The sequence below is a fragment of the Anomalospiza imberbis genome, chromosome 2 (assembly GCF_031753505.1).
Source record: "Anomalospiza imberbis isolate Cuckoo-Finch-1a 21T00152 chromosome 2, ASM3175350v1, whole genome shotgun sequence".
Lineage (NCBI taxonomy): Eukaryota > Metazoa > Chordata > Aves > Passeriformes > Viduidae > Anomalospiza > Anomalospiza imberbis.
This window is the reverse complement of record NC_089682.1, coordinates 83,685,009-83,706,001: the sequence shown is the minus strand read 5'-3', so window position 1 is coordinate 83,706,001 and position 20,993 is coordinate 83,685,009. Positions and strand designations below refer to the sequence as shown.

The 20,993-nt window shown below is 37.1% G+C and overlaps 1 protein-coding gene across 4 annotated transcripts in view; it reads left to right on the top strand.

Moving 5' to 3' along the window:
- Nucleotides 1-20,571, top strand: part of RNASEH2B (ribonuclease H2 subunit B) — a 42,897-nt gene extending 22,326 nt beyond the window's left edge. For 2 of the 4 annotated variants that reach the window (XM_068182124.1, XM_068182123.1), the window contains exons 6-11: nucleotides 2,830-2,894; nucleotides 4,117-4,222; nucleotides 7,308-7,386; nucleotides 8,163-8,205; nucleotides 13,206-13,286; nucleotides 15,230-15,973. In XM_068182124.1, coding sequence (XP_068038225.1) covers nucleotides 2,830-2,894; nucleotides 4,117-4,222; nucleotides 7,308-7,386; nucleotides 8,163-8,205; nucleotides 13,206-13,286; nucleotides 15,230-15,337 — 482 coding nt within the window. In that variant the 3' untranslated portion in view covers nucleotides 15,338-15,973. Of the gene's footprint in view, nucleotides 1-2,829; nucleotides 2,895-4,116; nucleotides 4,223-7,307; nucleotides 7,387-8,162; nucleotides 8,206-13,078; nucleotides 13,291-15,229; nucleotides 15,974-18,562 lie in introns of those variants that run through there. The other 2 variants (XM_068182126.1, XM_068182125.1) reach the window with 2 other exon arrangements.
- The last annotated feature ends 422 nt before the right edge of the window (nucleotides 20,572-20,993 follow it).

Below are 20,993 nucleotides of genomic sequence, written 5' to 3'. Positions count from 1 at the left end.
TGTGTTTCATATTCTCATGTCTTTTATTGCTTGTAAAAAATACCAGCATTATGACTTCAGGTACTCACTCTTTTCTGGCTCTTAAGACCTGTTGTCCACTTTGTAGCCTTTCTCATTTTAGGAGTAGAACATTAGGGCAAGAAATACCAGTTGCATTAAGGCTTCTGCAGCTCTGTTCTGCTTGACAGAACTTAACAACATAATTATTTCACTCTTCATTTAGTCTTAAGACTTTTAACATCTGTCTAAGAAATTCTTACCCCAGAGCACTCACAGTTTACACCTACTGAATTAGCAGAAAATCCACCTTCCCTGGCCTCATTCTTGAAGAGCACTGAAAATTCATTTAGCTGAATTAAATTCTGAATTACCTGCTTTAGTAGTTGTGGAAAGGGTGTGTTACAGCTCACTAAGTCTGGGTGAGGCAGGTTGTTTGCTAATAAATTCTGACATTGGATTGAATGTACAGTAGAGAAAGTTTAAGAAAGGGTTATGAATTCCAGTTCTAGAATGTTACTCTTTGTTTCATTTTGCAAGGCAAAAGCTGCACTATGATCTTGTCTGATGTGATTAACATGAAGAGCCAAGAAAACTTACCTGATTAGAAGAACTAAATAATATTGCCAAGCTTGTATTCCCAGGAGGTAGGAAAAAAGGGGCCCTATAAGTTTCAGAGTTATGGAAAACACTGAGAAAATGGATTTTAAAATGTGCTTTAGGCAGTTTGCTCAACAATACATCAGGGAAACTTCCAAGTCTACATAGCGATTACCCGATCACTGAACATATTATTTAATTGTAGAACCACTTATATTCCATCTGTATTTCTCAAACCCAATCTTTCCAGATGTCTCAGACCAGTTTTATAGGCACCAGACACATTAGGGAACAAAAGGCTTTCCAATATATACTCATATTATCAAACGTCGTCACTAACTCTCACCAATATCAAATGTGCATCACATGTTAAATCCACGTTCCAATATTGAATCCTTTTGTCAGCAGTTTGTGACTTTCATAACTCACTTTAATTCTTCGGAGGTCTCGAATATTGTCAGTTTCTAGAGTTTAATAGTCAAAACTGTCAAGCACACAAAATATTTTCAAACAAAGTGATCTCTGAAGGGTTCAGTGTAATTATTTTTCACATGTTTTAATGAAAATGGCTTCACAGTTCTACATTTCCTTTCTCTGAGTCACTCTGAATCATGCTGTTGTGGGGGAGTCTGCCTGGGAATCCAGACTAGAATTACTTTTCAGCATGGGTATGGGGATGGTGCCCAGAGGATGTCCCTTCCTCGAACTTTCTTAGATAAGAGAGGAATCCATGAATTGTACTCACAGTGCTTGAACCCAAACCATGTTTGCCCTTTGAGAAGCAGGTTCAAATATCCAGAGAGTTTCTCCATTTTCTGCTTCTTTTCTTTCAGAGCCGTTTAGTAGCTTTTAAGTCCTAAAGCCTGCAGCCAACAATGTCACAGCTAATTCTTTTACCTGCAGCTCATCATAAAGCAAAGTGTACATTAGTGTATTTTTCATTTTTGCTCTGAAGAATTTTTATACTTTGCTATTATACAACTATTGAGACAGATTTAAACTTTTATCTTGCAAATAGCTTTCCTCGACCTCTCCATACCCCCTGCCATACATACAGAAAGAGCACATAATAGTTCACTGTTTGTGTGCAATTTGGAAGAGCCAAGATAAACCCCAAAGAAGGAAATGCTGAAGGAATCATAAATAATATGTTGTTGTTTGCCAGGGGAGAAGGGAAATTCATGAAATAAGTGTTGGAATATGACACTGTATCAGTAAATGACATGAAACAGATGTAGGTATTTATGGGAATGGTATACAGGAGGTCAGAATGTATTGAAATACCTGTTAAAGAAAAAGACTGAAGCAGCAGGCTCAAAAATCTGTGAAATCTTATTAGGCATCCAAATATAGCTTTCTGTGAGTTAATACTGAATTTTTATACTGAAATTTCCCTGAGCCTTGGTAATTTTCTCTTTTGCCTGGATGTTCTGAACTCATGTATCTCCAGATAACTGATCACATGTGAATAGCAAGTGTTCATGATGCCCTCATTATCACAGGGGAAGCACTCTCCGAAATTCTTATATCATCAGGTTAATTTGTGTTACTCCATAAATCATGAGTGAATCATGTACTCCCTCCCACAAGGAGTGAGTTTCACTGTTTTGGATTCTGCATTTTCTTTTAACGTTATATTGAATTATGTAAAAGGGGGATAGAAGTAAAAATTCTGCTTTAGTCACTCTGACATGAGAGAGGAGAACTGATAGGGAAATGGTTTATTGAAGAGGTGGATGGTTTAGCTTCAGTAACCAACTCTCTGTCCTGGTTCCTTACTAAGTGCTGGAATTCACTACATAAAGATTTAAGATAATCTGTTGTTTAAAAAAAAGGGGGAAAAAAAAGAAAATTGTGGAACCAGCATTTTGTGTTATGAGATACGTCGTTAAAAGCACCAGTCTAGTGATACAGGGCAGTGAAGGTGAAGTGAGACTACAAGGGCTTGAGAAGAGTCTTAGTGAATAAGAGAACCCAAGATTACACGTAAATAAATAAAATCTGTGCTTTGCTGGATTAGGTCCTAATTAAAGGACTATCAGATTGTCCAGACTTGTTCATATCAGCTCAGTCTGTTTATTGGGGTTTTTTTTGCTTCCAGTGTTTTTAAACTTACTGCCCTGATATCAAACATGTGCAAGATGCAAATTAACAAGTTTAAAGATTTTAAAGGTATTGAAAATGCAATCCAAACCAGATGTGACTTTTTTCCCCTTGCTTGTTTTTTCTCAGAGATTGGCAGTCAGAAATTCCACAAATACAGCCAAGAGAAGACACTGAAGTGGTTAAAGAAAAAGGTATTGTGTTTCCCTTTTGCTTTAAAAATTGCTGTATGTTTAAAATGGAAATGCTTATTAGCTTGTCCATATTTGCATTGGAGCCATGTGCTGTGCCTGAGTTCAAGGTATGTGTCCTGTCCAAGAAGGACAGACATCACAGTAAAGTTGCTCCACTTGGGAATGTGATCAGGTGTTAGAGATATTAACAAGCTTGTTGCATTTCTCTTTTTGACAGGACTGGCCATGAAAGGGGCTTATATGGGGTGTGGGTAGGAAGAAGGAGCTGTCAACTTATTGCTGTAGGCTTTGCATAATGTGAGGGGCTTGCGTTTGCTTTGTCCCTTTCATAGATGGGCTAGAGGAGAGTTTTGATTGTTACAGTTTCTAAATTCTGCTGTGCTTTGTAGCTGGACAGAATGGCCTTGGTTTTGTGCTACAAATGTGTTTCCCAAAGTTTTGGCAGAGTTCACTCAGAACCGTCCTGGTTTGGTTGCTATTATCCTGATCCAATCATGCTGTTCAAGAGGTCTGTAGAGTTTGCCAGAAATAAACTAGTGTTAAAGCTGAGCTTGATGGGTTCTTTGTTTTGGTATAAAGAAGGTGAATTTCATTTTACTCACACACATGTGCCCTTAACATGATGCCACTCTATAGAAGAAGAGGGTGTGCATCAAATTATGAGGTGGCCTTGTCATTTAAATTAATCAATACAAGCACAAATCTGGTCCACTTTCTGCAGTGATGAGGCATGGGAATGAATACCTATTTTGCAATGATTACCTGAATATTTACATGTGAACAGGTTGTGTTTGTGTTGTTGAAAATACCTTCATCTGACAGTTCTCTCTCTGTTGGATCCAGCACATCAATGCCCTGTAAAGTCTTTAATCTTTGATTTCCACCAGGACTGCCTTTGCAATCTTGCAGAGCTCAGGAGTGTTCTCTGAGCAGGTGTATTTCTCACCTATGTAATCATAGCTGTTGAGTCTGAATAGCTCAGCTCATCTTAGGGTGCTGGAAAATTGGTGCTGTGTTGCCAAGGCAACGTGTTCAAAGACATGCTAGTTTATTTGGGTTTTTTAGCTCATCTGCTAGTCATTACAAATGTATATTAAATTTCACCACAGTCCATAACTTGAGTGTTTTATATGCTTGAAACAAAATTACAAGAGCTTTGTCACTGCATTAACATGTGCATAACAATATTGATACAGGCATTTCATTTTTTGGTTTTCTGTAGGTTAATCAAACAGTGAAAGCACTTAAAAGCAACAATATATCAGTAGGTGAAAGGGTGCTTGCAAGTACATTTATCAACAGTAAACAGATCACAGATGCTCAGGAAGGTAAGAATTCCTTTTTTATGAAGTCACATAAGTAGAGATAAAACACATTATTAGAAACTAAAATATATTGAAATTGGCCTTTGCAGTAAATTTATACCCTGTATAGAAAATTCCATATAAGTTGTGACTCTGTGCCTTGGCCTTTCCAAGTTCTTTGCTAGCTTAATCAGATGACATTGTAATTAACAATTACAATGATCTCAGCTGGGATTCTCTTAGCTTCTTCACAGTTCAAGGAGGAAACACTTTTCTCAGTGAAATACATGCTGAAGTGCTTTGCTGAACTGAGGCTGTGTTAAAGAATAGGACACATATTTTTAATATATATAAGTTCTCACCCAGTAAGTGTGTCTATATTAGAACATGCATCTTCTCAATATTATTTTTATTAGAAAGCATGGAATATTAACATTCATAAAATTCTTCAAAATGGTGAAGGGATCTTAGGAAATCATTGTCACAGGGAAAGGGCTCCTCGTCCAAACATTACTTTATGCAACAAATGTATGAGTTGGATGATTTTTGTGGGTTTACTGGCATTTTAACAGCCTCAACCCACTACAAATACACAAAAATTGTAATTATTAAGGGCAAAATTTTAATAATATATGTATTAAATTGTAACAATCCTGTTACCAAAAAGTCTGGTGGGATCCTGTTTGCTTCTATTCACCATTTTACTTGGGAGGGCAATGTCCTGAATGTTACTGACACAAAATTCTGTAGAGAAACCTGAAAATGGACTCATAATAAAATCTTCAAATGTTAATGAAAATTAGGAACAGTTTAGAGCAAGATGAACCGAAGCAAATTGTTTCTTATTACAAAGACATTCAGAAATCTTCATGCTATTGAATATTAAGGAGAAACAAAGCAGCTTGCTGACAAAGTGGAAAATGAGCTATCAAGTCGTGATATCAAAGGAAACAACATAAATGAGAGTTATGAGGCAAATAGACAATTTTGTAGAACAGAGATTGTAATAAATGGTTTTTAAAGAGAGACAAAATTGCAAAAGTTGTGACTTTAACTTCACGGTAGCTTTTCATCTTTTTCCCAACCCCTATGTTTTTAAAGAAAAGGGAAAGTGTCCTGGCAACAACCATCTTGACTATGCTTAAATACTTTTTCTCTGAAATTCATTATTAAATACTTCATCTGCAGTGGTTTTTTTCCACTTTGCTCTTTATTTATAGGGACATGATTATAATAGTCTTTTTAAAAACCTTGGGTTTTCATATTTGAGAGAGCAGCATTGAAATTGGGAATACTGGGGTTTAAAGTAGGTGAGTTTTGGAGATAGTCCCACTGTATGTGGCAAGGTGAATGACAGGAAGTCAAATGGACGTTACTCAACACTTATTCCTAGTAAGTCTCATTTTCTTGTCCGATCCTTTCATTGCTGTGACAGTGCAATTTGTTTCTGTAGAAAATTGCTTTCATAGGGGTATTATGAAATTTCAGCACCTTAAAAATAGGTGGGTGTATGTAGTTAACATCTACAGATGTTGTAGGGCAAAAATAGGGGAGGATGTAATAAGAGCAAATAGGGAAGTAGGGGAGGTTTATCATATGGGACTTGAATATTTCATTCAGAAGACAAAGAAGGGAGGTGTGCAAGTATTCCTGATGTTTGGCGAAAGATTAATAACAAAGCTAGAATGGCGTCAAGAACACAGACTCCATAGGAGGCAAAAAGTGGTATTTTAAATTGGTAAAGGAAGTCAGTGAAGAGTGCTTCAAGTCAGAAATGCAAAGAGAATGGATTTTATATTTAGTATGAAATAATAGCAGTTGATTTGGGCTCACCATAATGAGTCATAATGCAAAGAGTGAAATGTTTGGAACATTTTTCTTAAGACATTGAACATATTAAGTGCTGAGGTGAAATTGTCTTGGGTAGGAATTATTTCTTGTTCTCTCCTGACCCTAAAGTGGGCTTAGAGAGTGAAAAATCTTTGATGAATCTATGCAGCAAAGGAAGGAGAAGTGCAAATAAGTGATAGTAAGAAGTTTTTTATCAGCACCGTTGAAATGCATATGCTTCTGTCAGTTTCTTAATGCTTTCACCTTCATTGCCAATTTGCATTGGGCTTTTGAGGTTAAAAAGATAGAAAATGGGGGGAAAAAAGATAAATTTGTCTCTGGCACTAAGGTAATAGTTCTTTGCCACCTTAAGGTTGGTATGCCATGTGCTTCTGAACTCTCTAAGTGTGTAGGCATATGAGCAGATAAACTGGCCTGTTGGAGTTGGAATTCAGAGGGGAGATTTTAACTTAATATCTGTCTGGCAAATGCTTCCTGTGCATGGGTGCAGTTACTCCCTAACAGCCTCAACAACAGCAAGTTTAAAAAGTCCAGCCCACAATCAGTAAGTGCTTGTGTAGAACGTGACCGGAAAAGATCTGGTTTAGGACTTCGTGTTATAAAAGGGTCACCTTTTTTTTCCCCAGTCTCTCAGAAAAACATTTATAGTAGGAGTGCCCTGTACTGAAAACTGCTTCTAGTAGTTCATATTTCCACAGATAATTATCCTGTCTTGCCAGTGATGTTTAGATAGGCCTTGGCATTTTCTAAAAAATACTGAAAATTAAGTACAAGACTTTGAAATAGACTCATTGTCTCATCTAATTGTTTTCAGTTGAAGCCAGAAAATGTTCTTTAGTACTGAAGCCCTTGCCAAATAATTGTAAGATCCAGATGCTTTAAAATTAATGATTGCATGTTCTGTTGAGTCAGCTTTTTACTTTTGCAGGTTTTTAAAATTTAATTTCTTCAGAAAAATACATGATATCTAGTACTCTCAGAAAGTGAACAGCTTTGTAAAGTACATGCAGCAGATATTAGTAACATGTGCTGACAAAGTGAGTGTAGTAAGTCTTTACTTTTTAAATAAACCTACAAGTGTCATATAACATAAACTACTCGACACAGAGAAGCATCACAGTGTATCCATTAGGCATCTGTTACTAGTGATTCAACCTTGTGCTTCATGGTAGCACATGCAAAATGGCTAAAGCAAAGTGACTATGTAACGTGAATGTTCTTTTTCTCCTCCTTCCCGCTCCCTGACTTGCTCCTGAAGACTATGTGCGGTATGCCCATGGGTTAATATCAGAGTATATTCCTGAAGATCTGAGTAAGGAGTTGTTAAAATACTTAGGGTAAGTATTGTTCCAGCTAGTGTATAGCTTTACATGGATTAATGTCCATGTGGTCATTTCTGTTGAATACTGAGATTTGTTCATCAAGGTTGCAGTGAATGACACAATGAGATTACATTTGCCACACTTTAAACGTGATCTTTCAAACATAGATATGGGTTATTTTTTGGCTTTCCCATGGCGTTAAGGACTGTGAGCTGGGGGAGATGTAATATTAAAGTTGGATATGTCTGTTACCACTGTTGTGTGATGAAACCCTGAGTAATGTATCCTGTTTGAAAGCAAGTGGGAGGAAAATCCAGAAAAACAGTTTGTCCAGAATTGTCAAGTACAAACAGCAGAGCCAGGAATTGAGTCTTCATCCCCAGTTCTCTTTCCTTTTCCCTACTCACTCAGTGCTGCCTGGGTTTGATTTATTTATCTCACCTGTGTTAGTTTGTATTTAAATCTGGAAGGTGAGCCAGCATCCTCCTTCTGCCAGCAGCAGACTTGGCTTGGATCATCACTGTGACTCTGCACCTACTCATCAGCTCAGTTCTGTTCAAAGGCTTCTGTTATGGTGGCCTTCAGAAAAGTGTGCAGTTTGCAGCCTGAAGCCCCATAGCTGAACAGTTTCATAAGTCAGAAATACAGTCCACGATCTGCTTTCTTTTGCAAGTGCTTCCCATGTGTGAGCAGCTGATAACCAAAGCAGCTTTCATGAAGAAGGATTTCCAAACTTTAGGTTGTGCAATTCATCTCTCTTAATTTTTAATTTAAAATCTTTTGTTCTGCAGGCTCCAAGAACTTAGAAGCCCAGCACCAGAGCCACCACTGAAGGTAGGAGAACATTAAGATATTGATAGATGTGTTGTAAGTTAATTTTTCTGAGTTATTATTAAAACTAGACCAGACCAAGCACTGGGTACAATACATTAAGTAAGGTGACCTTGTGAAAAGCCAGTCTGAAATGGACTCAAGAAATTTACCAGGTAACTCATATTTTTAATAAGGAATATTTTGGTTGGTTTTCCTGTTTAAAAAAGGGGAGGAGAAAAGAGAGGCATATTTTATGGTTTTGGTCAACAGTCTTTTTCATACGTGTTTTGCTTATTTAATTTTATTGAGGTTGATGGGACAATATGACCTCATAGGTTTTCTTTCATATATAATTTATGAGGACCCTGAAAGGGACCTCCTGGGTCATGGATTCCCAGACAACCATGTTGAATAATCTCTCATACACTGACCATTCTTCACTGTAAGTCTCATTAGGATTTTTTATTTCCATTACTTCTCTTGGAAGAGTGTTCTATAACCTCATTCCTCTGATGCTCAGAAACCTTTCTTTAAATTCCACCTTGAATTTATTCATGGCCAATTTATTCCCCTGCCCTTTTGTGCTAACTTTATCATTGTTTTTTGAAATTGAAATGGCTCCTTTCCCTCCCTAACATTAGTTCTTTCAATGTGTAAAGGGAAAACAAATATGCTTTGCGTTTTCATTTTGAGAAGCCAGTTTGGTTGTGTGAGATGGGTTCTCCATTCCCTCATTGTGGAAACATTTCTTTACACCTATTCCAAGATGAATTCAGTTGTTTCAAAGCAGGTGACTGGAAAAATGTGTAATTATTTCTGATAAAACCTTTACTCATACAATATGATGGCATTCTTCCCTTCTTGTCTTAACTAGAAAGATTTTGTCCCATTACAGACTAGAATCCCATTTGCCTCTATTGATGTGTGATCAGATAGCTCTCTGTCGTGCTGTGAATAGTTAAGATAAACAGTTGTTTTTTTTTCCACTGCAGTTTTTACTTGATCAGTTCTCAGATTTACAAGAAGTTCATGCAGTTAGTTTCTGAGTACATGACCTTTTACTTCTTCTGTACATTTTATCTGGTTTTAATGTTTCCAATCTTGAAGGTTCCCTGACTTTTTTACACCGTGTTAAAAGCTCTTTAGGTGTTCATAATTCTACTCAGTGGTGTACATTCAGCAAATGTTAGCATTCTATTATTATCTTTAAGTAGTAATTAACTAGTAATCTCCATCTGATCCATTGACATCCCTTTCTGCATTATTTGCCTTTGTTTCCCTTTTTCCCAGTTTCTCACCTACCTTAATCTTCTTATGCAGTATTTGTTTTCTTTAATATCAGCTGCTTAAGTGGCACTGTGTCAAGTCTTCTGGCAATCCTTCACATTCTGTCACCAGAAAATGTGTTATATTTGAGAAAATAAAGGCAAGTTAGTAGGCATTACCTTGTTTTGTTTTTAGGCTGAGACGTACTGAGAGAGTTGGTGTTGTTCAGCCTGGAGAAGAAAAGTCTCCAGGGAGTCCTTAGAGCACCTTCCAGTACCTTAAAGGGGCTACAGGAGAGCTGGCAAGAAACTTTTTACAAGGGCATGTAGTGGCAGGATAAGGGACAATGGCCTTAAGCTGAGAGAGAGGGTAGGTCTAAATTATATGTGAAGGTGGTGAGGCAGTGGAACAGGTTGCCCAGAGATGTTGTGAACTCCCATCCCTGGCAGTGTTCAAGGCTGGGTTGGATGGGGCTCTGAGCCACCTGGTCTAGTGGAAGGTATTCCTGCCCATGGCAGGTGGGTTGGAACTAGATGATCTTTAAGGTCCCTTCAAACCCAAAGCACTCTATGTTTCTTTGTTTAATTTCCTCTTTAATTATTCTTCCTTCTTTCACTTTTTTCCCCACTTTCTTCTCCTGACTCTTACTATCAGTTTTTCTTCTTTCTTATATTAGGGATGGGTCCTTGGCTATTCTGCACTAATATGGTCCCTGCCTGATAGAATATATGCCAGGGTCTGTCTCTTATCTTGTAATTTCTGAAGCAGTCTTCCATCTGGATCAGCATATTGAGTTTTACTTCTATTTTGAATAGAGTGATTTTTATTCCCTTTTCTGTCCTGTGCTTAACCTCTTCATTTTTATTGAAAATTATTTACTGAGGCAAGAGTTCTTCCATTTTGGGTCCACACATAGGTTAACTTTAATATCTATCCAATCCCTACAGTACAGCAGCTTCACTTTCTCTTTTTTAATTCCCTTTTTGCCTCTGTGGCTAAACAACCTTGTACTGTTTATTTTAATTTCCTTTCCAAGGTCTAACTCAGCTTGACTTTTTGGCAGTTCTCACTTAGTCCCAGGATTACCTGACCCCTAAACCAATCTCTTTTTTTAATATTTCTTTTCCTCCAGTCTTTTTTTTTCCCATTCATTAGATACTTCTACTTACACCTAGTGTCAGTTGGATTTTTTGGGGATGGATGGGGGGTGGTGGAATATGTGTGCATCTGTGTGAGCAAGGAGCCACATTTATAGTGTTTAGTCTGAGAAACTTTTTCCTCCAAGATTTTCACCTTGTTTGAAGTAAAAGATCCAAAATCACTTCTTCAGTCTTTTTCTTTTACCTTCAAGTGTCATTCTGACACATCAAGTTCCTTTCTTTGCCTCAGACAAGTAAGGCATATGGTTTGCAAAGTTTGCCCTCTTAAAACCAATAACCCCACTTTTGATAATCCTTTCCATTTAATTTAAACTGGGCTGCTTATGTCTGCTGAAATGAGATTACGTACCATGCTAGCCTTTCCTGCAGTGTCCCTGCTACTTACCGAAACAAAGTCTAAAAAACCCCTCATTTCTGGCTGGTTCAGTGACTGTTCTGTTTAGCAGCATGTCAGCTAGCACATAGAGGAATAATTGAGCCCTACTGTTATTAATAGCATTTGTTCTCCAATGGATATCCAGAGATATGTTATTTCCATGTGGCTGGACAGTTGTTCTGGCTGCACAGTTACTTGGCCCTTTGATTCAGTTAAGAATTATCTTTATGCCTTGTAAGAAATATTAAGCACACATCAGGAGCCAACTGATAGTCATTAGCTGTATAAGCATGTTAAAACAACTGTATTAAACTGCATGTGATGTACATTCCATATTGTGTACGAATAGCTTTTATACCGTTGGGATAGTTCTGAGAATCTATTTTTAAAAACAGTTTTATTTCAGCAGTTTGGTTGCAGAGGAAATGAGGCTTAGAACTGTTCAGTTGTTGGGCAGTGAGACCTTGCTGAGGATCTGATTAATTTCCAGAGCACTGACCAGGGTGTGTATGTTTAGTCCTTGCAACTTCAGAGATTAAAACACTCCTTTATTTCACAATCTCAGAGGAGCAAGGTAGCTTATACATGGAAACTTCATCTCCTTCAGACCATTTTTAATCACTTGTGTTGACATTTCTCTTCATGAGGGCAAGGTGTATTAACAGACATAATATATGGTTATTCCAAAATAAGGTTCTAACATCCATTTCGTTTTTGGAAAAATAATTGCACATTTGGACATTACGTTAAACTCTGAAGGGAGGAAAGATGTAGAAACTTCAATGATCAGCCGAAAAGCAATGACACATTCTCTTTCTTGAACAGGAACAAACTGGGTACAGCCTGGTCTTTGTGATTTAATGATTAAATCAAAATTGCATGTTCTTTGTATTAATTGTAAGCTGTTGATCTTGTGTTGTAATCATCACACTGTCCGGTTTGTCAGCAAAGGGAGTCTGGCCATTGGCAGATGATGAGAGACATTTACAAAGAATATTTAGGCTTTGCTACAGCTAAACAGCAAATGCTTTGCTGAAATGCAAACATTTTTGTTATAAATTTTAAAAAACTTGTTTATCAGATTCCAAAAAGAGGAGAAAAGTAATTCTTCATTAGATTGTCATTTGAAAATGTAATCAAAGCACAGTAAACAGCCTCCTAAAGAGGCTGATCCAGATTCCATTGAAATCAAAAGAAAAGGCTTCAGCTGGATCTGGTTCTAAGAGCTGAGAAATCTAGGCTGCAGACTTAGCTTCTGTGCCAAAGAGTAAGAGGGAGGGGGAGAAAGAGAGAGATATCACAAGCACCATAAACAAAATGAATAAAACAGGATCTTAAAATGTATGGTACCATCCAAGTTGCTTGCAAAATCACTCTGGCACAAAAGCTGGGAAGGCCAGTCTAGATTTCACAGGATATTAAGGACAGGGTAGTAATATCAGATATATAATAATAATAATAAAAATACAGTGTTGTAAAATACTACATACTTTTTTTTTCTATTTTGGAAACATACCAGAAAGTTTTCACCTTTAAACTAAACACAAGCTCACAGTTTATGGAAAGAAATAATCATTTTTATGGCCTGATCTTGTGGAGTGCCGAGAATCGTTCATGTGCATTATTTCTGAAGTTAGAAGGCACACAGCACATGCAGAGCCAAACTTCCATAATGTACTGTTGGATTCAAGTGATGCAGCAGTCAGTGGAGCTATGGCAGTGTTTCACTGTTGCGAGCCTGTAGAAATGAATAAATTCTAAAGGCTGTGAACAAACAGACAACAGACTAGATGATGACTGGCTTGTGTCGGCAGATAGCTACAGCACTGGAGTTGCTGCACAGGTCCATGAGATCATGAGCACCACAGTTCCTTGACTGTCAGGCACTAACTTCCAGCTGCTCCAGAAAGTTCTCTAAATAGACTGACACCAAAGTCACAATCATGGCTGTTTCTAACAGTCACTCTTCAGAAGGCTAGGAAGAAAATGCTTCCCCTGACACTGAATGCTCTCTTCTGAATGCTGTAAAGATGGTTTATATTCACATGTAGAGAAGACAATTGCAGACAGAAGTCTTCCACTCTTGCTGCAGATTCTTCAGTTGATTGCCAGTCCTGTTTTGGTGCTATGGTTACGTTTTAAAGCCAAAGCTTTGAACTTCCATGTGTGTACATCATAAAAGTGGTTGACAGAGCAACTTCCTCACTCTAACATTTCAGAAAAGGAAATTGTCAGATGTCCCTGTGGAACCACAAGAAGACTATACTAAATTTAACAGCGACAATCTGAAAACCAAAAAGGTAAGCAAGCCTTGCATTCATACATGTTTTGCTGAAGTGTAGATGAATAGCAAATGCTGGCACAGAGTGCTTAACTTTCTCCTTCAAAACTCATCACAAATACAAAACAAATACAAAATTGTCTGACATCTGTAATTATATCTCTTTGACCTTTTCTTTCAGGTTTAATGTGACAGTTTTAATTTCCTATACTGAGCTGTTTTGTACTATTACTGCTGGGCTGTATTTCACCAGTGAACATTCCAGTGAGCCTCACAGACTCAGACACACGTGTTAAGATGCTCAGCTAATGCTCGAAAATCTCTTTAAGATCTTTCGATGACAAATCCTATGGCTTGGTGATAGCAACTGGTAAATTTCAGTAACTCAAAAAATAAATGAAGATGGCAGCATTTACTTAAATTCCAAGGGATGCTAGGACAGGCTTTACTTTTACCTAGAAATATTGCTTGTGCACTTACTTATGTCAACTTAATGAAGTTAAATCAACACAGAACTTACTGATTGCCAGCTCCAACGCATGTTTGGAGGCCAATCCAAATCTGAGTCCAGCAGTGCCTGCCACTGTACTATTCCTAGGAGAGCAACAGAGATGTGAAAAGAAATAGATCCTGTCTATGTCTGCCAAAGCTGTGAGGCTTGTACTGGCTTATTTCTCTGAACATTGAAAATGAATCTTCCTCCAGTCCATGGGGAACTGAAAAGGCCCGCTGTGCTGGTCTTGTGACCTTCAGTCTAATGCTGACTACTCGTTATCCCTTTGCAAAGAGAAGCAGCTGGTGACAGATGCATTCCTTCCTCCCCCCAAAACCCCAGATTTTTTTTGTACTCATTGCATATTCTAGTTTGGAAGTAAGAGGATTGCCCCCTAAGTGAAGGTGATAAATAGTTTAAATATGCATGTTTCCCCCCTCCCCACATTATATGCTATAGCTTTTGAACTTAGCATAAATGATAGAAATAAACTGAGGAGAGATAATTCATTTTAACATTAAATATTATTTACTTCTGAAATAATAATGCACATTGATGAGGGAATCTGGGAAAGAAAAGATAGCCCTTGGACGCTGTACAGTATACTACTCTTTTTAAAATACTTTGGCAGTGGTTTTGTTTGTAGAGTAACACAGACAATCATACAATTGTTGCCTATCTCCATTGTATCCATAGCCATCTAGCTGATCCCAAGTACTGTTATTGGGAAGTGCTGCAGACTGAGGAGTATCATAAAGAAAGGTCAATACAAAGTTTTCTTAATAGGGAAAGCAGCTAGAGATTTAAAACATAACACTTCAAAATACAAGAAAGAAAAGAGTTCAGCTCTATAAAATGTGGTTCATAAAATGTGTTTTAGGTGTAGAAGTCTGGAAAGTTGTCCCAGTGGCCTCAAAAGTGCTTTAGAAACGTTAGTTACCTTTTTCATTCCTAGTTCTTAATCTCTTTTCTCTTTATTTCACTGTGCATAGCCTTTGATAGTAAATCAGTGTGAATTATTCATCATCTGTAATGCAGGTCTGTAATTCAGCCTGCTGACAGCATAATCATGAGATTGAGTCGGAGGGTACAGAATGCATCTGTTCTATTGCATGCATTATTCTTCTTAATGTACACTCAGGGATTATCCCAAAGTAAATGTTTGATTTGAGATACCTCATTCTGCAGAAAGGAAAGATGTTTCACCTTCTTCTCCTTGTAGTTGGTTTTCTGTCTTTGTTTGAGGTTAAGTAATTCATCACAAGTATTCTTCAGTTTGAATAATCTCAAATTTGTTTTTTAATGTTTGTCTCCTACAATTCAAAGCCTGCATAACATTATCTTTATGGCTGTATACTAAAAAAGCAATTCAACTTATCGCTTGACTTCTGTATTTTGGAGTTTGTAGTATCTGTTTTCCCCCTATGGAGTTGCTGTTTAACTGTTTCTGTTTATCATTTTACTCACAGGCAAACACCAAGATGTCTGCAGCACAGAAGGCTCTGGCCAAAGTTGATAAGAGCGGAATGAAATCCATTTCTGCTTTCTTCAGCTCCAAACCTAAAACATCAAAATGAAGACTTGTTCTTGAAAGAATTTTATACAGTGGTTATTTTTATGTTAAGCTAAAGATGTCTCCTAGAGTTTTTTGTTAGTATAGTGTATCAGGGCATGTCTGGGTACGAGTGTCATGGAGAGGTCTGTGAGCTGGCAGGGCACAGAGCTGTTGGGCCTTAGTGAGACAAGGCAGTACCATGATATCTGATTTTCCAGCCTGGATTGGGAAGATGGCTCAGCTGCATTAACATGGTGCTGTGAGCTAGAAGCAAGGCTTAGCAGGGTACCATACTGTGCTGCTGCTCCTTCTAGAGCAAGCCCAATCAAGCCAACCACGGAGTTTTCTCCATTACACTTCATTGTAGGCTGAAAACTTGCCCACCTTTGATGATTTTTTTTCTTAAATTCATAAGGAGCATTATTTTTTTAAAACCGTATGAAGTTTTTTACCCAGTGTTACATCAGAGTAGGATGGCATCATTGCATTTTAATTTTGACCCAAATGTAAGTGCTGATGTAAGCATTGTCAGTGGTGGTATTTTATTGAGGCAAGGATACTCTCTGTATTGGGATTTGGGTTGTTTTCAATATGCTGGAAACAAATGGCAATGAATGTCAGTGTACACGTAATGCAATAAAGTGCTTTGTGTAACAAACTTGTGCTTGCTGTATTTGCTGTATGCTTCAAAAGTTAGGTAGGGTTTCAGCACATGTTTTACGTGTTTTTGGTATTTTCCTGTGTATAAATTTTAATCCTTAAAGAGTTCTGGCATCTCTTTGGCGTTACATGATAAATCTCTTAGCACATAGCAATATAGAGGTATTTTTATGTTTAGTTCCAAGGTCAAGAGGTCCTTACAAAAATAATCAGGGAAGAATTGATTTAAAGGCAAGAATGGGTGGGGGTTTTTTTAAGAAGCCAGTTTGGCATTGGATTCAAAAGCTTAAGTATGAGTGTCTTAGATAAGGTTTAGTTTTACAAAGTTTTGCACAAGGTAGGACTGTTACTTAAAATGCACTACCCACTATTTTCTGTGTTCTTTCATCATTACAGAGTATTCCTGTGTATTTAGAGGGAAAGCTGATGATGTGGCTTCCCTCAATCATAGAATTGAAAAAGCGATTGAGTCACTGGGATCATTTGTACCGATCTAGCCTATTCTGTACCATAATCAATGTCATCCATCAGTTGTTATACGGAGTCATTACTGTGGATCAACTACAAATTGTGTTTTTGAAAGGCACTCTTAAAACACATCAGTCTTTGCTACTTCAGCTCAGTAGGGAATCTGCTTGTATCCCTTGGTCATGCGAGTTTCAGAGAAATTAGGAATTCCCCCTTTTTGAGTAATTAAGCCATTTTTCTGCTTCAAACTTACTTGCTGTCATTTACAACCCTTGGATTAAAATGGTGTCTGTTAGGTTAAAAAGCTCTGTAGCGCACTCTTCCAGCCAGAAATGAAAGAGAAGCCTTGCCATGTGTTCCATGCAGTTTTGTAGTTCTTATTGGGTCTTGTGTGCTTTCAAACTGGTGTTTTTTACAAAGTGTCGGATGTAGTTTGCAACTGTGCAGAGGGTCAGCATGGTTGGAATTCCAGATAGAGGAAAATACTTGGAAATCTACAGAATTATTATCTCTGATAGTAAATAGTGTTTGATGAGCCCAGAACAAGCAATTGTGGATATGAACTGGAAGGGTTAAATTCTGGAAAACATTCAACCTCCCAAATTCATGTGAGTAGAAGGGATGCAGAAGTAATGGCAATTTTGAAAAACACCCATCAAAAATGCAAGATGATGCTATGGGAAAAAAAGAAGGAAAAAGAACAGGCACATTCTGTCATGTTAATGGAGAAGTTCTGTGCAGGAAGCAACAAGTTAGGGAGTGTTTTGGTAGAAAAAAGGAGTGTTTTGTATCTATTAATGAAAAGCCAGTTCTAGAAGATGCTGAGAAAGCAGACAAGCATGGAGTGGGTGCTTGTTGGAAAACCAAGAATGGGAGAGAATTATGTCAGAAACAGGAGCTATGGAGCAGAACAGATATATGGTAGAAGCTCATCTGGATATTTAAATATGCTATTTTTAGGGGTTTGGGTTTTATCAGTTCAAAAGTTTTGTGAAATAAATTTTGCAAGTGCACCTTTTCATTGACTGAGCTGTTCAAGAACCTTCTATGAAAAAGTCCCAGTTTCTCTGGTCAGAATTTGGGACAGAGAGAGAAAAAATCTGATACAGATGAGAGGTCTTAGTGCTAACTTCTGATCTACCAGATTTTATTTTTTCTTGCTGTACCCATCCATTGCTTTCACATCTGCTGCTGTGCTCAAGGACTAAGTCTAGAGTTCTTCCTCTGTCCAGGGATGCATTTTGCTTTAGTGCCACATCTCAGCTTTAGCTGTCAGCTATGCTGTAACTTACCACAGTAGTAATTTTATTAGTGACTGTGCTTTTAGTTGAGCAGGAATTTGTGCATGACAAAAAAAATAAGCCATTTCCAAAAACCGTTAGAGCTTTCATGTGAAAACAAAAACTTTTCTCCCTTAAGGAAAGCATGAAATACATTTAGTAACTTTGATACTTACATGTATCTGTAAGAAGTTATGAAGAGCATATGGTGCCAAGTGCATAAAACAGTATTTCCTACACAATAAGGATTTAAATATAGTTACCCTGCCTGGCCAGCAGTAGCAGTAGGTCATTATGAAGTGCTGTTTGCTATTTCTTCCTTGGTTAGCATAGTATGGAGCAACATGCCAGCACTATTATAGAAATGTGGTCTTTATTTCTTTTTCTGTGTTAACATGACATCTCTACATGTTCATGTAAATATCTGATGAGCTGTGATGATTTTATAATTGTTTATCTGGGATTAAACCGCTCTCACATTTGCACTATTTTAGACTTTGCATAGCAAATGGATTAACATTAGTGGGCATGGAAAATATGGAAATAAGAAGCACTGGCTTAGGAATATGTAAGGGTCAAACTGGCACATCGTTTTCAGTCTTAAGTAATAAACTCAGTTCTATTTGTAGAAGTGATTGGTGATTTGAATATTTTCAGTGGAAGAGGTGGCATAGTTGGCAGAACTTGCATTCAGATCTGAAATCTGGAAGGCTTCAGTGTGCTTGTTTTCAGGTGTTCAGTTGCATCTGACATGATTTTTATTGGGGCAAAATTAAATGCATGGATGGTTATTTGAATAAAGTAATGGTTTTGACTAGGGTTTTCTCTTTCCTTTGTAGATGCCTGAGAAAAGACGTGTAAAGAAGAAATGAAAGGAGCATAAGGAGACTTTCTTATATTATTGTAACTTGCCATAATCACAAAGCTGCTTATGACGGCTTTTTTTACACACTTACTGAAAAATAAATGTTTGACATCGGACATGCCCTGTTCCAAGAAAGAGCAAATCTCAACAGATTAGCATTGTTAAATATGCGGTGTGTTAAACATACTCTACTTCAAATTTTATAGCTTACACATGATTGGTCTATTGGGCCCTTCCAGGAAAGCACTTACGAGCATGCCTAATGTTAAGCACATGAGCAGTGATCCTAAAGTCAGCCGTGTTGTTCGTGTGGGTAAGTGCTTTGCTGGATCGGTGCCTGCAGCCCTGTTAGGTGCTGAGCATCCTGATCCATATCCAGCAAAGCACTTACATCCATGCTTATCTTGAAGTGGAAGAGCCAGTCTAATATTTGTGCATTAGTGTTCACCATAAAATCTCTCTTGGCACAATGACTCATATGCTTAATATTAAGCACCTGCCCAAGTATGTTGCAAGATCAGACCAACTGCATCCTTGAGCAAGTCTTAAATACTTGATTTTCTATGTTTTGTACTCATTTTTTAATAGAATGTATGCTTTTAGTGACTGTAATTGCAAGTTTTAGAAGCTGTATAGCAAAATATGTTTGTATAGCATGTTTTATGTAATTTCTTCTTTCTTTGTCAAAATCTATCCAAATTCAGAAAAGTGGCCTTTTTGGATGAGAAGTGCAATGTTCAGTCATAAAATCAACCAAAATGGAAAAAAACCCAATATTGACTCTTTTTAGGACATCTACATTTTTAAAAATAATTTCACTGAGTTTAATTTACATGATTTTGTCCAATGCTGACCTGTTTCACAGGTGTCACCTAGCTCAGGTTGTGTGGACACTATGACTTAAGTGCTAAAGCTTCGGGTAGAGAAGGGCAGATGGAGAAGCTGTATTTTTTATTCTTTTATTCTAAGGGATTGAAGCATTACAAACATCTATACGATAACATGTACATTTTGTGTTAAGAACTAAACCAAAACCTATGTAATTTTTCAGGTTAAAAAAAATACCTAATTATCCTTTATTTATTAATGTAAGTGACACTTTCTGTGGAGTGGGCTTCAACCAAAATGTCAGCCTGTGTCTATATAAAACATGCAGAAAGTGGATGCTAATGAGAACTGGAATTGATTTGTGTCATATGCAGTCTGATGTTCTTAACTTAAATACCTGTATATCAAACTACTATTAATATATCACTCCTTGCTGGAGAACTTTTTAAAGTTAATAATTGACAAGATTTTGAACAGAATGAATGTTTACTTCTGTAAATTCCAACTGTGACCCCAGTTCACAGATGCCTATTGCAAATGGCCAAAATGGCTGGTAAAGCTTGAATGTATTTGAAGTGTTCTAGGTAAAACATAAAGAAATATTTTGCATCAACTCTAGCAAATTTTGCCTAACTTTGAGTAAAGAAGAGCTCCAAGAAGAGTTTATTATGACCTTGCTGAAAACTAAATTCCAGAACAGAGGCAATAGCTTATTCAATTTTTTTTCCAACTAATTCTGTTAATCTCTGTTTCAGAATATGAAAAACCTGAACTAATAACTATTTAGAAATCATATATGAGAGGAAATGTAATCTGAATGCCTGTTTTAGGAATTTGCACTGAATTATTTTTGTTAGTCTGGTGAAGCAATGTGCACTTTCCCTTTTTAAGGAAAAAGTATTTAAACATCAGTTTTAGGAATATTATTATGAATATATTAATATTATTAGGAATTTTAGGAATTATTATTAGGAATATTAGGAATTTTAGCAAGATTATTACATGGGTCCAAAATGAAATTTCTATTTTTCTAGCTTACATTAAAAAATGCTTGATGTATGAATTAAGATGATATATTTCAGTGTGTGGTTCCATATTTTGTAAGATTTTATTTTTAATTAATGTACAAGAAAGAAATAAATGCTTTTGGAATAATTTGCTGATTATTTCTTCACTAGTATCGCAGAAGAATGCAAAGAAAAACACGGTGCAGTCAGGCTACTGGTGCCGTTACCCTCCACAGGGTAGTCAGTAACTTTTGGACTGAGTTGGAGGAAATAATGAATCCTGATTGAAATGCAAATCTAAAAGTTCATTTAGACAGATTCATTGATGCAGTTAGGCTAATCCCTAAGGACCTTACTGTACAGGTGTTCTAAAGAGAACCCATCTCTGTCTGCATACAGTTGCTGGCCTACACACTCTGGACATTTTCATTTTCGTGAATATGGTGGTGAATCTTTGAGTGTTCGTGGGATGAAGAGAGTGGAGGTGAAGAGAATGATGTGATTATTTGTGTGAGTTTTTACGTATTTTGCATTCTTTGCCATCACGTGTGTGATACATAGATTCTCCAT